Raw genomic sequence first — 18,478 nt, 5'->3', positions numbered from 1 at the left:
GTTATTCTGGCAGTAATTGTTCAGCTGGATCTTCCAGTCTTTTGGATCCATTACAGACCTTTCAAGGATGGAGTACACAGCTATAACACTCTCTGTCCACTAAGAGCATGGTTGTTTATGAAGCTTTCTGCTTTAACAAGCAGCAGAGAAGACAATTAAAAAACATCTTAGTGAAAACCTGCCCTGATGGTAGCATCTGTCCTCCTTCCCTCTTCCCCTAATCCTGCAAGAGTTTCCCAGCAGGCACTATTCCCTATTACTTGATCTAAGACTTCCAGTTTTGCAACTTTTTAACCTTTTCCTTTCACTTGAAGACACAAATCAGACTTTAAGTTGAAAACAGTTGTGAAGTTAAAGATAGTGTTTTAAACACCAATAATAATAAAATGTTCCAATGCTAGAAGTGATCAATGGGTTGCCTAAAAGCAAAAATTAGACGGTTATCCTCAAACAGAAGCACATTTCCTGGTGTCCACAAGCATCTATTGAGCAGGACCACTACAATGTCTCTGTGAGCAGTCCCTGATCTCTGTGTTACTTGGAAACAGCTCTTCAGTGAGGGATGCATCTGTGATAACAGCAGAAATGAGTTTTGTTCTTGCTACAAACAAAAGTAGTGCCTCAGACTCAATAAAATGATGGCCCTGATGGGTCCCTTCCAACTCAGCTGGTTCCATGATTCTATGCAGACAGGCAAACCCCAGCACGTGGAATTTGGGTTTGTACCTTATGGTGATGATCTGCCCAAAGTCCAGTTCGTAGTTGTTGACCTGGGCGATGAAGATGGCGGCCACGGCCTCGTAGAGCGCTGTCCCGTCCATGTTGATGGTGGCTCCCACGGGCAGCACGAAGCGCGCGATCCTCCTGTCCACGTGGTTGTTCTCCAGCAAGCACTTGAAAGTGATAGGCAGAGTGGCTGAGCTGCACAACAGCACAGAAGAACACACTGAGTTATTTTTGTTTCTGGGGAATTGTAGCAAACCTTGTTCTGGCAGGGGAAGTTTCACACAACCATCTGAGCTTCTCGCTCCTTGCTCTGCCCAGGACTCACTTGCCAGGTAACTCACTCCTTTGCTTGGTGGAGGATAAAGACAGTTACACCTACAAATGTCGAAGTTAGGGCTAATTTTGCTTCCCAAAGTTAGCAATATTTTTCTCTCTTTTCCTGTTTCAGAAGCAAATGGACAGAATTCCCACAGAGGCAGTGTTGTACATGCAACTGCAAAGAAAGGGAGCAACATCCTTTGCAGCTTATTACTAAAATCTCTGATACCTGTTTTACACTCATGGTTTCTAAAAATGTTTCCTTCCAGGCCTACCCCATGTGTAAACAATTTTTTATTTCTGCAAGGGTTAGACAAAGATCTTATCAACAGCAGCCTGAAAATAAAAGTTGCAGACAAAATGTCTGTACTTAAGGATATAAAATCCCGTTTTTTCCCTGGGACAGATCTGCCCCACCCCTTGTCTGATCACATAACAACCACATAACTGCAGGTCATATAATAATGTGTACACATGTAAATGAGGTGTGTGTGGAATAGAATGGAATGATATAAGAACATTTTACAGGTATTCATTTTAAATTGAGCTTGATACCCTAAAAAATATTTCTGATTTTTGTTTTCATTAATTTAGACAATTAACAAAGCACTGTATGGTCATATATCTTCTCATTTTTAATAAGAGGCACACATTTTTAAATACTAATACATTAAAATATATTCATTTGTATATTTTATCAGCCTTTTGGTAACATTCTGCATTTTACCATGTGGTGTCTCATTCACTGATGTCATGAGTAATGAGACTGCATTCAAGTGAGTGAGGGGGTATTTTTTATGGCACATTAGTTTGTATGGAAAATAAGTAACACCACTGAAAAAAATACACAAATCACAAAATATTTTCCTTGTATTATACCAACTTTAATACACTGCTCACTATCTGAGCTGCTGACTATTTAAATAGACGTAATATAGCAAACTTCTTCAAAATTATTCCAAAGTTACCTCTTAAAAAAGATGGTAATAGGGGAAATACGGTATGGTGACACTGTGATCTTCAATGTCCTGTGATTTACATGCCCTGAGCCAGGAAATCCAGGTGTCTTCCCCCTGGTTTGACAGTTCAGATTGCTCTGTCACTGTGTGTAGTGACCCTCACATCACAATGTCTCCAATACCTAAATCTTAGAATGACCATTAGCTGTTCTGAATTGAAGATAACACATTGCATCTGCAAATTCTTTCTCAGTTGTTGCCAATGTCCTATAAGAGCACAGAAGGATTCCAAAAACTCTGAAATCACAACCCCATGTTTGCAGGAATGCCTAAGCAAAATGTTTCTATGAGTAGGAGTTGTCATTTCATATTTGTGCAAGCTGTTTGAGGAAAGTAACCGTGTTTGGAAAGGAAAAGTAACTTCCTGCTATGGAAACACACAAAAAAAGAGACAAGGTTATGTTTTCAGTATGATAGCTCTGTTTTCTATAACTTTATGAAGTCTAACTGCTGAATTATGTACCACAAACTGGCAGTGACTGCCTGAAAATCCAGACCAAAGTCTTTCTCTAAGTATGTAAATATGCTGGAAAGTCAAGAAAGCAATGGAAATCTGATTACCTCCTGTAATTGGGGTATAGTAAACTTTTAAATTCAGGCAGTCCTAGTATTTAATCAATATTTACTTTGAAAAACAAACACAGTAAAGCATAACCCCGTAATCCCCAAGCTGCTCATGAGATGTCATTTCTCTCTTGAGTGTGCCTGTCATTTTTCACGTGGTCATTTGTAAATGACTGAAATCCTCCACCTCTTGTTTACTATAAAATGTTCATAAAAGAAGAGGCTGAGGCTCACAAATAATGTAGAACTGAAGCCCTGGAAGTAGCTGCAGCCAGGAGCAGACTCAGTAGCATTTCTAGATGTTCTGACTAGAAGCTTTGATGAGAAAAAATTACTTGACTCGTTGTCTTATTTTTCTGCAGCTACTCAGTTTTGGAGAGTTACTTGTTTTTAAAGACAGTCTTCCCTCAGACATTTGGCTTTTCTGTAACAAAACCCTCTCTAATTTCTTTGGGTGGAAATGAGGAGAAAAAAAGGTAATCTTACAGATCCTTGCCACCCTGCCCACACTCTGACATACCAGAATATTAAACCTGAGTGTCTGCCTCTTCTGAGGGCAGAGAGCTGAGCTGTCAAATGTGCAAATTTTAGCTGATTAACATGTTACAATTTGGTTGGTATATGTAAAATATTGTGCAAAACAACCTCATAATACCAGTGGCACAACCAGCAAAATCTGTATCTATTTCCATTGTTGTAAGCAGATTTTATGACACTGTTTTTGCAAGAATTCAACTTTTAAACTTGTTCACTATCTCACAGTTAGGTGAGTCTTTCATTTGAATTGTATGCTGCCTGTAGTAAAATTTCTAAGGCACATAACAACACATTGGATTTGTTGGATGTTAAATATTACAGTAATAAAGAAAATGATCAGAATGTAAATGCAATGATGATGAAAACATGCAAGATATTGCAAGAAAACAAATTTCCAGATTCTTGTACTTTCTTAGACAGGCAACTACTACATCGTCTCACTCAAATTTATGACACTGCATCTTAGAGTTAGTAGGATACCTACTCCTGCTGAAAGTCTTTCCAGAACTCTCTGCTCAGATGAGAAAGTTAATTTATGATCTAGAGGTAGTCTTCTCAATTTGCACTAAATTTGCGTTTATGTGCTTTCTATATTTCTCCTTGCACAATCAGCTGTTGCAACACATGATGTTAAAAATCAGCTTTGTCCTCTCTCAGCCTGGATTGACCCAATCAGTCTTTTTAGCCTCTCACTTAGCAGATTGCTGCTTTACATCCCTAGTTACCCTTTCAGCACCTGTTTCATAGAAATGAACTTTTCCTGAATACAGCTGACAGAAGTTGTATGGAACATCCTAGAAGAGGTTGTCCAATGATGTTCCATTTTTACTCATATTGTATCATCTGGCACACACCAGAAAAATATGTCTCATTTAAGCCTTTGGCTATTGGTAGTTCTCAGGAGGCAAAGGGAAAAAAAGGTCCTACTGTAGTTTTGGAGTAATATTAATATGTAATTTCAATATTATAAAAGACATTATCAAATAATTTGTCTTTCTAGTTTAACTCAGTGAAGTTTGTTTTCTTGAAAGCTCCTTTTATCTAGTGTTAAACAGTGGAGCAGTAACATTAAAGCCTGACATTTAATATTTATTAAGAGAAAAAAAAATACTCTAAAGCACTGATCTTATCTGTTAAGTCTTTTAAAAACTGACCCAAAGCTTTCAGCTGAGAAGTATCTTCTGCCAGCATTAACTCTAACAATTAAAAATAAATTTTCAGAGTCTTATCTCAGTTTTGGGATAAAATGCTGCAGCTGCAGACCCTGAGCATAAGCTAATGGTGGCCCAGGCCAAGCTCTTAGTAGTGAGAGCCACAAAGACAGCCAGTCACTGTGGAAGAACAGCTGTTCAGCCTGCTCTGTTTATCTTATCATTCAAATGCATTTTGATATTTGCTCCAAAAAATCAGCAAACTGATCTCATCTCCCCTTTCTAAATCTGCCTTCAATTTACACTGTGCAATAGCCAAGATCTTAGTGTTTCATAAGCAGCAAAACCCTTGAAAAACTCATGGTTTATAATTTGTCTTCAGAGAAGATGAAAATTGCTTCTTTTGATGGGATGTACCACTGAAAAGATGCTGCTTTAATTCATTAATGATATGGAAAGATGACCTAGAAAAACAAAATTCCTTCTTGCCATTGGAAGAGGAAAGCTAAAATCAAGATGAATTTTGCCTGCTAGCCAAATTCTGCTTTTTCAGTGTGGTGAGAGGTGACAAGATGAGGGGCAGTGTGAGGGGAAGAAAGCAGAGTCAGAAATCCCCACACGTGCAGCCAGAGCAGGGTGGGCAGGGGCAGCACGTGCTGTGCACCTCACAGTGGTGCAGGAAAGAGGAGCTGTGCACATTCATTTGTGTCCTACAGGATGCACCAAAGGACAAAGATCTGCTTTTCTGCCCCTGCCTCCCCTCTGGTATTGGTGCAAACCAAAATATTGCTGTGGTTGGGGTTTCTGGAGAGGCATAAGGGGACTGAGAATGGGATGCAGAACCTTTCACTGAAGGGAAACAAGCAGAAATAATGTTGAGATGCAGTAAAATCCTTGCCAGCAGATGGCTGCTTAGTGGCTTTCAGGTTCTCCTGTGTTACATTCTTGGGCTTTGTAAAGGGTATTGTTTTTGCTTCTTGTAGTTTGATCTTTAGCTGTAAAAACAAGCTTTCCCCAGGTGCAGAGTATCTGCAATGAGTATCAGCACACTGACTCGTGGTTTTCTTTCTATCTTCAGATGTAGACCTGAACCAACACAGAAACATCTCCAAGAAACACATCAGTATTCTTAAAATCAACTCTTTGTTCTCCTCTAGGATGATCTGAAAATCCAATACCCACATGACAAGTGTTATATAATGCCCCTGTGGCAAGTCTTATTTAACCAAATACAGATGTGTTGACTGTCAGGAGAGGCAGCTCTCCTGTCCAGCCCCAGCTATTTATGCATGTTCTTTTGGCAACAGCTCAGTTATGTGCAGTATCCATTCCTTTCAGTGTAATGAAGGTGAAAAGTTCAGCTATCTCTAGAAAAGACACTGTGATTTGAGCAGAAAAACATTGGAAACCATGTTGGGCCTGTGTTGGATTTGCAAAATATACACATTCTTAAGGAGGGACAAACAGCTAAATCCAAAAATATCCAAGACCCAAATCCATATGTTCAGAGCCTTCCCTCAGGACTCACCTTAAATTTGGTGCTACTTTAGCTTCTGCCAATAAAGGTTCTAAATCTGGTACGAGTCCTGCTGGTGGTTCTGGTGCAGACTGAGCTGCCAGCTGGTGCCAGAGCCAATACACCCTCTCTGGGCCTGTAAGTAATTATTCCTTGCACAGCTGAAGGGAGAGGGCTGTCTCAAAACACTCGATATCCCCAGAGGCCGGGTCTTATCTGGGAGTCAGAGCCCAGGAGAGTCTAAGCACAGGTTTAAGAGAAAGCTGAATTCCTTGTGTGTTCCCCACTGTCAGATGGCACTCTCATATCAGCTTTTAAGGGCTAAGGAAATGGGACTGAAAAAAAACCCAAGTAAGAATTGGTTTCCCTTACAGAGGCTCAGCAGAGACAGAAACCTCTGTCTCATCAGTTTCCAGATCAGTAAAGGACTCCTAAATTGGTGATAAAACCAAAATGCAATGTTGATGCATAATATGGAACATCTAGATAAGTAATGGTTTTGAAATGGTGGAATACCTGCTGATCTTGTAAGTCTTTATTAAACCTCCCTTGTTAAAAGCATCTGTACTCATAAAAAACTTGTTTGTTTGTTTTCTAAAAGGAGAAATACTCAGATTTTTCATAAAAACTGTCTCCTTCTAGAAAAAAAAAGGAGAATTAAAGGAATGGCACAGATTAAATATCTGAATTGTCAGCAGTAGAGTGTTCAGAAAGAGAATTCCTAGAGAAGCAGGGAGAGTAGTCAAGTGTATCAAATGTGAGCCTGATGAGCCTTTTCCAACATTAACATCTTTGAATTCTCATCTTACTTGTATCTGGGGATGTGGTGACATCTTAAGCTAAAAACTTTTAACATTCTAATAAAAAAGCTTTCCTTAATTATTTAAGTGTAATTAGAGTTTAAGCACCACCCACCATGTAATTTTGCTTGATTGTGTGTTTCTCAGCATGCTGCTCTTTATAGGTCATTTTGGAGCAAACTATTATATATAAATACACCTTGTAAAATGTCACAGTGGAAATCCAGTACCTTCTGTACTGAAATAATAATTCCCTCTTCCCCTTTCTTTTAATCTTTTACATTCCTTCAGCTACAGATGCCATGAAACTGTGTTGTCATATTGGCTACACAGAAATGTTATTTTAATTGTCATTTCTGTATCTGCTCCATGCAAGGCAATTCCAGCCCTTTCAAGTCCATCTCATGCACCATTTTATCCACGTTTGGAATCATTTTCATAGCCTGTTCACAAGCTGGTTTCCATTTTCACTGTACCTTTGTTCAGCTATGGTTAAAACTCATTGTACATCTTCTCTAAAAAGGGTGCAAAAGATATTATTCCTTGAAGAGAACAGTTAAATACTTTCTCAGTGCTGGACAATAGCTTGCAACCACAGGCTTTTGTTAATGTACCAAGAGACAAAGACTAACATGAGTGGAAAGGATAAAATGTTTCCACATGACTGAAATAGAAGGTTCCCCACTAATACCAAAAATTAAGTCTGAACAAACTGCATGTCCCACATACACATTAACTTTGTAGAAGCACAATATTTTTAATATGGAAAAAGAACTTATTTCCTTTCTATTCCTCTATGAAAAAAAAAATGGTTTTATCCAATATTTTTTAAACCAAAGGAAGACAATGTTACAAATATTGTCCAGTGGCTCCCACATAACTTCCAAATGTTGGGACACACATTTTTTAAATTTATACCAGTGAATTGGACAGAGACCATTGTTCAGATACAGATATATCTGCTCCACTACAGCAACAGTGTGCTCTTCTCAAGAGGCAGCTGTAGTAAGGATCTAGCAGGTATTTTATTGGATCTGTCTAGAAACTCTATAATACCTGGAGGATGTGGCCAGAGCAATGAGCAAGGCTTGAAGGATCCCTCTGATGAAGACAATGGGATTCTTCTTGGTGATGAAGAAGTACATCATTGGCAGGATGAAGAGCCCATGCACCACCAGGCCGCACACCACCGTAATGGCATAGAAACCCAGCTTCTTCCCAATGGCTGAGGGGTCGTCCATTTCTAAGATTTTGCCAGCTATTAGGAACACAATTCCAAATGGAAAATACCTGAGCAAAAAGAAAGACATTATCAGGAGACAGCTCCCTTCCATCACACAGTAAGAGCTGCAGCTCCTTCCAGGGGCAGTGCAGTACCTGCCCTGTCTGGGTTTGTATCTTCAACCAGAGCAGGATGCCCAGAGCACTAGGCTGGGCACTAGGCTTGTCTGTGGGGTCCCCCTCAGCACAGCTGAGGTTATGGCACTGGCAAGGAATGACTTTAAAATGTTTTGGTTCCAAAGGCAGCTCTGACTTTTTGGCTTCAGGCAGGTAAATTACTGGGAAGAGGGGGAATGAATCCTGAGCTCCTCTCATGTGTTTGTGTTCGTGTAGCTGTTCATGGATTTTTGTTGGAAGCTCTTAAGTGAACGTTTATGTTGCCTTTGGAAGACAGAGGAGAAACACCAACATGCATTAGACATGCTCTTGGACTGCCTGGGGGTTGGATTTGGGGCAGATAAATAGGCAGAAGAATTGTTAGTTTCTGAATCCACTCTGGACAGGTGCTTTGTAAAAACTGTTGTGCTTCTGTGCGCAGCTGCATACAAAGTCATGGATGCCAAAAAGCTTTAAATTGAAAAAAAAAATCTGGGAGCATCCAGCCATATTCCACTTGCAGCTGTGTCATCTCCAGGGACTCAACACTACTTCCTCATTTTTCCAGAAATAAACTACCTCCTTTGACATATCCACCCAAGCAATCATTCCCTGACCCAGGTCAGTCAGATTGGACCACGTAGCTGGAAAGAGAGAATGTGGGCTGAGTGCTGGTTCCCTGTCCCACATCAGGCTGAGCCACACTGGGGGACATCCTGAAGTGGGGAGAAGGTGCTGAACTGATAGCTCTTGTTGTTAGCAGTTGCCTGCTGTTCCTCTGATCTTTGGGGCAGGTGTGTTGGCAGGTCTGTCTGGGTCTGCAGCAGAGCTGGAAGGGATGGAAGTAGCAGCTAGAACATCCCACCATGCTTCTCCTTTGTGTGACCTGGGCGACTGTGATCCCCCTTGGCATGCCCAGGGATTGGCAGTGCCCTTGGGGCATACAGCACACCCCACCCAGCTATACCATGTTCTGTTATTTGGGAGTAACATAGAGGGTGCCCTGTCAAAAGGATGGTACAGACCAGGGACAGATGTATGTGCATCCTCAAATGCTGAGGCCCTGCAAAACTAAGGGTTATTCATCCTCATTTATTTCCCTGGAAATAAATGTGTGAGATTTCTCTGCATTTTCTTCTATTGAAATGTTCTTAACTCTTTTTAAAAAATACTGATTTTCTTAGCAAAACAGTTACTTACCAAACAGCAACTGCCACTATCTTCATGACAGATTCATTCAAACACTGGCAAAAGCTGACCAAAGGGACGCCGCTGTTCCCCATTCTTCCCAACATTATACCTGCAGTCAGAGCATTTGGGTTCAGTTTCTCTGGTGTCTTCACACACAGCCCCAGTGCTTTCCCTCCCTGCTGAAGCTCTAAGCCCTCTGGTAGCAAGGTTGTGTCCTGAACCATCAGTCACAGAGCCCTGTGTAGGATTTACCTGCCCTGAGTGATCTGTGGAACACAAGCTGAGAAATATTTTCTAGTGAAGGAATCTGTCTCTGCCTATAGCCAGGCAGCACCAACGAGGACTTGGGAGGCAAAGCCAGGTTTTGATGCTTGCTCTGGTCATGGGGAGTTAGTAATACAGTCTGTCATATTTTTAGTAGTTTTCGGTCTACATGATAATAATTAACCTTTATAGTCAGTCAAGATTTGCAGTTTTGGGGGAGGTAAGGAAATGTAGATTCATGGAGAGAAAGGCCAAATTGCTGTGAAGACTAACCAGTAAAGCAGAAAGCAAATAAAACCCATGTATGTGCCCCCATTGCTCGGAAAGCAACTGAACACAGCTCTGGGATGTGTCATCTAACCATATATTCTCCAGACAGTGTTATTTCCATTAATGCATATAAATAGACAACATTTTCCTATAGTTAATTATCCTCCCTGAAAGGATTATAAGGGATCGAGTCAATTGCTCAAGGAAACACTTCAAAAAGTGGCTGCACCAAGGGAGTTTGCCTTTGAGGGGAGCTGTCTGGGGAGGCAGGGGCTGGCAGTGGGGTGTGTGCTGCCACTTGCTCTGCATGTGCAGTGTCCTTGCTTTGAGCAGGAGCCCAGCTCTGTCCCCTGGAGCGTACAGCTCTGAGCGAGTCTCAGGCAGCACTGCTTCCAGGACCATCCCCTGCTGAGGCAGAGCAGGGAGGCTTTCAGCTGCCTTATCCAGGGATTTCACAAGAGCAGTGCTCTCAAGATGGGAGTTTGTAAGCCCATTAGATCATCTAAGCCATGCTGTGGGTGACAATCCTGGTGCTGTTTCGTGTCCATCAGGCAGGAAGAAGCCAGGTCTCAGCTCCCGCCTGCTGAGCCCCGGGCCAGCAAGACTGAGGGGCTCGGTGAAAGTCGTACATTCAGTTCTGGGCAGACAATGAATGATCTTCTGTTCTCAGAAGCAGAAAGTTGCCCTTGGTCCTAATAAGTAGATGTAATTAATTCATTCATACCCAGTAGGTTTTGACTGGAATAGTGTTTGAGGTGATGTTGTGCTTTGGAAATGGACTATAAAATACTACAAACTGGGAGACAGCCAGTTTCCAGCAGGGTTGTACAGGGAATACCACCCACTGGAGAAGCTAAAAAAACAGAGACAAACCCACTAATTCTAGCTTTGAATCTTGACCCCTTGTGCTGCTGTGAACCATAATATAATAAATACAGTCAAAGATGTTTTATGGAACTACCTTTGCTGACCAGGTTAACTTCCAAGAATAAATTTACATAAGGAAAATTTGATCAGCATTTTCTTATAAAAGTCATCAGAACTTTATGGTTAACTAGGAAATGTTTGTTTAAACTTCTTTCAAATCCACAAACATAATATAACACATATGGCACCAGTGAGTTCCTCCAGCATGTCAAACTAAATAAATAAACCAGACAGAAGCTCTTACTCTTACAAGCTAAGCTAGTAGGTGGTATAGAACTATCTTCATTGCAGGATACCAAAAATAAAATCAAAAAGTTTCAATCAAAAAAGGAATATCCACAAATTTAAAACTCATGAAACAATATGGGTTGGCATACTGGTAGAGGGGCCATGGGTCTGATTTGGTGGTAGTTCCTACCTCCTCTGAGCACACTGTACAATGTTGTCTTACAGTCAGCAAAAGATGGGTCATAAATAAAAGCTCAAAATAGTTGAGAAAAAAATACAAGATTGTAAGTAAATGCACAGAAAACCCAAACTCCATGGAACAAAAGTCACCAAGGTTTTTGAAAATTTGTCTTTGAAAGGGTGGGGGTACAGCTCTGTAAAAATTTTGCCTTTTCCCCCAAAAAGTTTTGATAGAACCAGTTAAAAAAGCTGAGTCAAGAAACCAAGCAACCCAATCCCAATCCTTTTCTCTTGAATGGACACTTGGATTATTACAAACCAAACATGTCTGAAACCTACCCATGGTGGCAGAGAATATCACAATCCCCAGTACATTCATGCCATCACTGGCTCCTGGCTCTGATTTGTAAATCACTTCAGGAGGGGGGGTGATGTCCAAGGCAAAGTTCTGGACGTTGGAGCCGTTCTCGTCCTGCACTCCATAGATGATGATGCGGCGAGTGCTGCTCTCGGCCGACGCTTTGTTCGATTTAATGATGGGAATGCTCCTGGTGCGATACTGAAAGAAAACAAAGTGGCTTTTACTACAATATCCCAACAGGAATTAATAGTTTAATAAGACCTCCTAAGTGCTCTGTTTCAACAATGCTGCATGTTGAAGGCACTGGCATGAAAAGGAGAATGAACACTGCTGTCCTTCTCTGATAAAATCTGTAAAAACAGTTGAATTTTTGGAAAAGCATAACAAAACCTGAGTTTCCTACAATCAGACTCTGGTGCAGCAAACACTTTGCCTCCTGACAGAGCAGCTTTCCTGTAAGACATAATTAGGAATGACTTCCTAGAGGTTCTGAGTGCCCTTCTTTTTGTGAGGCTCCCATGAAATGTTCCCCCAGGTGAAATAAATACAGCCATGCCTCTTGCTCCCTCAGAAATTTTAGACAAGCTTTTCTTGCCAAATTCCAACCTGAGTAATTAGATTCTTCCCCAATACATTATTTTGTTTCTTTAATTGAACTTGGTATTCTGTTCTTCCTTTGTGTGGTGTTGCAGGGTGCTCTTAAATAAATTCCAGCTCTCCTCTGGGGGACGTGGAGCTGACATGGAGTGCATATCTATTCTCTAGTCACACTAGAGAGCACTTTATCCCTGTTCTGCCTTCAGATACCATGGCTGCTGAGGCTAATGGAATGGAACTCATTAATTCCTAAATGCTGAAGGTACTAACAGTGTCTGCAGTCCTATGCCATGTCTATATCTGGGTTGTGTTTTACAAAGGTACATGTTTCATATAATGCTGGCTCATGTTTTTCATCAGTAAAAGATATATAGCCACTTACCTGCTTGAATGTGGCCTCAACAAGATTGGCTGGAAACATGTTCCTAAAAATGAACAAATAGAAGAATAATTTCTATGGAACTGAAACCAACTTCTTTTTACTGTGTGTTGGGTCTGCCATGATAAATCAGTTCTTTGCCCTCCTGGAGAGCAAGGGCTGGGCAGGTGCAGAGGATGCCAGTCTCTCCCACTGTGCCATACAGCTGTGCCTGGCTGAGCACAGCCCAGCAGAGAAACAGCTCCTCAGAACTGAGGTTTTGGGACTTGCTTCCAAACACCTGGGGGGAGACCCAGGAGCTCTGGCTGCAGATTCTGACTCTGCCACAGTCTCCATGTTGTAACTGGGGTGACAGCATTGCTATGATTACCTTCCCCTTCCCTTTCTGCTGATTGGGGGGATGAATATTCTTTTATTCCATGTTTTGCCTTCCCTACTTAGATAATGAGCTGTTCAGGACAGTCAGGGATGTATAGTTGAGACCCCTGGGTGCTGTAATCTACTGTGGCACTTCTAAGTACTCCTGTGCTAATTCATAAACTCCAGTACCCCAATATATTTTCATCACTAAAATTGCAAGTGATGTAGACTTTGCAGTGGTTTGGTCAAGAACAGTTTGCTTTTCAAAAAGAGGATCTCATTCCTGATTAAAAGAGCTGAGATTAGAGCTGTACACTGCTAAATTTTATTTAGATAGAGTTCTGAGGCTTCAGAATAAGAACCTGAATGAGGTCAACAGCTTCATCTTTGCTCACAGCTGAGCTACAGAGGAAGGCAATGACCCAACACTGAGACTGCAGGGAGACCAATAGATTTTTAATTCCAAAAGGGACTCTTTTTGTCAGCTTTTCTGACTTTCTGTATATCTCACTCTGTAACATTTCACACAATTATATATGGAGCTAATTTATAATTTCAGTTTGAGCTGGAAAGACAGAAAGACATAAAGACATTAAATCCTTATTTGAAATGGAGAGCACACCCTCTGCAGGCTTCAAAGAGGAATCATAGTATAATTGGGAAAACACAGCTAAAAAGTCATACATTTCCATTCAGCATTTGGGAACCAAGATTTGTGTGATATTCTAATAGGATCATTTTCAGGACTAATTTATTTCCAACCCTAAGCTTCTGAACCTTGGGGCAGAAGACAGTGACAGTCTATGACCCAATTATCTTCTTTCATATACCTGTATTTATGCAAGGAGAAACTCCTGAGTTCTCCAACAAAATGACTTTTAATTCAAAGTCCTGCTTAAACCCCAAGACAGGTTAACCCTCAAATATATGTGAAAAGCCTATTCTCAGTTTTGAAGAGAATTGCTGTGTGTGTAGACAGTTGAATGCATGCTGAACCAGGGACATTTTCCAGAGCTGCTTTCCTCTCTGCAGCAGCAGCAGCACATACTTGTTGCTAATGGAGTCACTGGGCAGCACTGGCTTAGAAAACACTTTTTTTTTTCTATTTTAAGTGATCATAACATGATATTGTGGTCACACTTAAAAGTATGAGGTAGATTCTGCATCAGTAGCATCAATCACTGAGAGCAATTGCTACAAAGTGCCAATTTATTATCATTTTTAGGGAGAACTGTGGGAGAAAAAATTTAATTAAGTTATAGTAGTACTGCCTAATGATTGAAACAGAAGACTGAACATGAGACAAACTTATTGGCCCGGTGCTTGAGAGCAGATGAGTCTCATAAAGGCATTGGATTGTCTCTGCAGACTGTCCATGGAGCTGCTGATTGTCTGGTTCAAATGTCAAATGCTTTGCAGCCAAAGCAAGACACAGACAGGAGGCAGCTGTGCATCCTGTCCCTGTCAGGTGCAGGCACAACCTTCTGCCTGAGCCCTGGGGCTTGACTGACACAGGGAACCAACTGGGGAACAGCTGCATGGAGCTGGGCCTGGGAAGATGGAGAAGGTGTTTATAGGAGGGGGAAGCACTGGAGAGTAAAGGTGGTTGCTGCTTTATTGTGCCTCATAAGGGAATTCTGCTTCCACATTGTTAAAGGCTTCATTAATATTAACTTGTCTTTGTTTCGCTGGGCTGAAAGGTGCTACAGGGGTGCTCAGTGTGGTGGTTGTGCTCAGACCTGCTGTGTGAATGTGAAATATTCTGAAAGCAGAGATGCACACAGAGATTCCAGCACAGCTCTGAATATGCACCTCACGTATGAGCTCTGGCTTTGCACAGAAACATCAATTTAATTGCTGATCATTTTCACTTTCTCCCGCATAGTCCTAATTAGTAGAATTAAGAACAATTAAGACTGCTTGAGAAAGGAAATATCATATGGTTAGTAGCTAGATTAAATGTTAGACAAATTTGTAAAGGATTAAAGCATTTTGTTTCTTTATCATTCTTTATCCTGCAGGAATTACAACTACCCACTTAATACTAGACACTGGAATTCTCCCAATATTTTTTAATAAATTATGCACTGTGATCCAGTCTTTGAGACCAGCCTTACCAAAGTTACACAATTTATCTAGTGAAAGGATGACCTGAATGTGTTTGCCAGAGCCTCGGCTTATTTTTATTTTAAGCTGGTTTACTTGGATTGAGAAAATCCAGTATTAGCCAAAATTAAGTTTTGTTAATCAAAAACATTTAAGAGAGCAGTTGGTGAATGAGCACTTTAATGGACTAAAAACAAAAAATGAGAAGAAAGAATTGAACTGCCTCCTAGAGATGGAAGGTAATTGGGGAGGTTTCTTGGTTCTGTCAGGCCTCTTCAGAAACACTTCTTGCTTGAGGGGCAGGTTTTGCTGCACATTGATATTGCCAGCCATGAGCTGGATGTTTAGCAAGGATCTCCTGGGAATGGTTCAGAACGAGACTGAAGGGAGAGTGTTATGGAGGATTTGACATTTGAGTGTGGAACTGGGATGGGGAGGCTGGCTGGATCCTCCCAGGGTCCTGGGGATGGCCCTCCTGTGGGTTCCTGCCCACCAAACCTGAGTCCTGGGGAATGCTGCAGGTTGGGAGCTTCAGGCTGGCTCAGAATCCCCACACGGGCATTTACCCCAGCATACAGCACAGTGAATGGCAGAGTGTTGTAGCCTGTCCTTCTCTGCCCGCTCTGCTCCAGCACCCAGCCTGCCACCACATTGGCACCTGCAGATCTCTGTGCAGCTCTGGGTGAGATCCAGATGTACCCACATGGATCAGGGTCATAAAGTCAGGCTGTGTCTCTACTCAGGCACTGTGTTTTCACTGATGTACCCTGAATTAAAGACACTGCCAACTCTTAGGAAGGAGTGATTCAAACTGAGCTCATCGTTGCTGTCAACACCTCTAAATACTCTTGTGTTTGTTCAGTTAAGAACGCCAAGCAGATAAAATACTTCTGAAGTTGCAGTACTGCTTGCAGATTGCTTACAAGACACAGGTCACAAAATAATAGTGATCTGGGATTCATTTCTCTAGCACAAGCAACCTTGTCTAACCTCAGGGGCTCAGTTCAGCATTCCTAGCAGAAATAATTTCACGTAAGAGTAGGGAATTAAACCTACTGCATAACAGTGACTGAGTCTGATTTAAAACATAGATACATTTTGGTCTGAGACAAAGATATTGTTGTAAAACAGAAACTGAAGACATAGGCTTTCTGGTTACATTAAAAATTAACAGCTAAATACTGCCTGTCCAGAGGAATAACATTTCCCAGAGCATCTTCTGCCTCAGGAACTCTGCCAGATAGAGCAGGAGTAGTCAGCTGAGGCTAAAAGGATGAATGTGCATGAAACTTCAATATCAGCTCAGTGAACCTTCTGCAGAGCTGAGCTGCTGAGCCCAGCTGGCACAGCAGGCCTGGCCTGCATTTGCTGTGGCAGCAGCACATACGCACAAGTGACCCACTAATCACATCTCTGCCTGCAGCCTGCTGTGCTGCACAGGCTGCTGCGTTCTATGAGCAAATTTTGGAGCCCTTCCCAAATTCTGCATGGGATGAGAGGATTCAGATGTAGATGTATTGAATTAGGAATGTGTATGTACATGTAATATGAGACAACTATGGTAGCATACGTTCTGCACTTTGGTAGTCATGGATTTTGAGGAAATCCTAAAGACTTGTATCAAGTGCAGGCAGCACCTGGTCTGAGCAGCTGGTCTGAGGGTCACATTAGAGACAGGATGAATTAGCATCTTGCTAAAAGTGGAGGATCTTCTTCCTTTCCCCATCGTCTCCCAGCAACTGACTATGAATTAATAGAGTTGGTTGATTTTGCTCCCCTAATTTCAGCTGCTTTAGGAAGTTGAACTGTGTTAGGAAGCCATTCTTCTGCACTGCCCTCTTGTCTCTTTAGGAGGTGGTTGGCTCAGAACCACAGCAGTGGCACAAAGAGCAGCGCAGTTAAACTGTGTCACTGTGACTCTGTTAACTGAACTGTCCAGAGAATATGAGCCTGCAGCCACTGGGACAGCTCCTTCACATCTTCTGGATAACTTCTGTTAGAAATAACAGGCCAGATTCTGGTTTCAGTAGTGCTACTGTATATCTGAAATACTCACTCTGAGTCCTGGCCACGGTGTCATTAACTCAGAGCATTCAGCTTTTGCAGATCCTTCCAGTCAGAAATGAGGCCAGCGGCTGTAGCACAGGACTGCCGCAGGTACGGCAGATGTTTCCTTGACTCAGAGCACCCCTTCCCTCTGGCACTCTGTGCTCTGCAGCCCCAATCTGGTTTTGCTCTCAGACTTGGATGTTATCAGCCCCTAATCCCTGCCACACCAGACAGTCTGGCTGCAGTCTCCCACGCTGTGGAATTAAAGCCACCAGGCTGGGGGTTTTGCTGCATATGTGTCCTCATAATATTTATTGGCCTATATTTGCACTAGGCAGAGAGAAGCTTTGGATGCTCTGCTCTCAAATTTGAGCAAGCGTAGCTGAACTTGTAATAACATTGTTTTAAGGCTGGGAATTTGACAGTATTCTAATATTTATGTGTTTGAAACCTTACCCTGTCACTATATTCAGCAAGGGTACAGAGAGCAAAACTGGAGCGTGAATGGCTTGACATGAGAACTGTAAAGTTTCCAATTTTTTCCAAGAACAAACATCACTGTGGCTCCTATTTACTATAGGCTGAAGTTATTGTCAGTGACATTACCTTCATCTCAAGAATTTGTTTACTTTTTATGTCCTGGAAGCACGAGTACATCGCAGCTTTAGGCATCTCGAAAAGGCTGAATTATATCTAAGGTAACATGACAGGCCCAGCATATTTCCACTGTGGTTCCAGCAAGGCAAGTTATTCCATAAAAAATGTGTGTTGACACTGGAAGAGGTCCAGACCAATTGTCAGGAGGATGGACAACAAATTCCCCTGCAAGGTCAGAGCTTTCCTAGTGCACTTTTAATTCCTGGTCCCTGTGCACCTCACCCTCTGTGACTAAAGCCTCCTGACCAGAGAGCAGAATTTGCTTCATAGCCCATCTCCTCAGGGTGGTTTTCATCATGGAATTATCTTTATTCCATGTTGGATTCATTTTGTGCCAAGTAGAGACCACACAGTTAGAGGGTTGAGAGTTCTTTGTAAATACTTAGGGTTGGGGCTCCTGTGGAGATCAAACTCTTAAAAATTAACCAGAAGCAAAGACCTGGTCCCAGGGCAGAACATTTCTGGCATAAGTCTGCTTTTATGAGATGAAAACACCTGGCAATCTGAAAAGAGTAAAAAGTGGTGCTTTGCCATAGGAGACAGATAAATATTTCTATCGTAGTACACAGTAGCTTTTGGCAAAAGATAGGTTAATGTACAGCATACTTATTTTCAAAAGTTCTTTCATAGTTTAAAGCTGGATCATTTCATGCACTCTGAAATATATTACTTTGTCTACATACAATTCAGTCTTCAGTTGTAAACTTCTAAAGATGTGATTCCTGATTCTGCACAGCCTGGACTTCTTCCATACTACAGTAGATTCTGAGATTTTCCTGCCCTATTTTCAAGAAACACAATTTCAGTAATATGGAATATAGCCCTTAGCTTCAAAAATGGATAGGAAGTGATTTTAAAGAGTGCTCAGGATTCCCATGAAAACATAAATCCTCTACAGTGT

The 18,478-nt window shown here is 41.6% G+C and overlaps 1 protein-coding gene across 1 annotated transcript in view; it reads right to left on the bottom strand.

Moving 5' to 3' along the window:
• The window catches only part of SLC1A7 (solute carrier family 1 member 7), a 46,933-nt gene that overhangs the window by 8,788 nt on the left and 19,667 nt on the right, over positions 1-18,478 (bottom strand). Inside the window, exons 4-8 of the mRNA XM_030953343.1 lie at positions 12,409-12,451; positions 11,408-11,627; positions 9,209-9,308; positions 7,688-7,921; positions 727-921 (exon numbers count right to left, since the gene is read on the bottom strand). Coding sequence (XP_030809203.1) covers positions 727-921; positions 7,688-7,921; positions 9,209-9,308; positions 11,408-11,627; positions 12,409-12,451 — 792 coding nt within the window. The remainder of the gene's footprint in view (positions 1-726; positions 922-7,687; positions 7,922-9,208; positions 9,309-11,407; positions 11,628-12,408; positions 12,452-18,478) is intronic.

This window comes from Camarhynchus parvulus, chromosome 8, assembly GCF_901933205.1.
Source record: "Camarhynchus parvulus chromosome 8, STF_HiC, whole genome shotgun sequence".
Taxonomy (NCBI): domain Eukaryota; kingdom Metazoa; phylum Chordata; class Aves; order Passeriformes; family Thraupidae; genus Camarhynchus; species Camarhynchus parvulus.
Note: the sequence above shows the minus strand (reverse complement) of the source record. Positions and strands in the feature narration are given on the sequence as shown.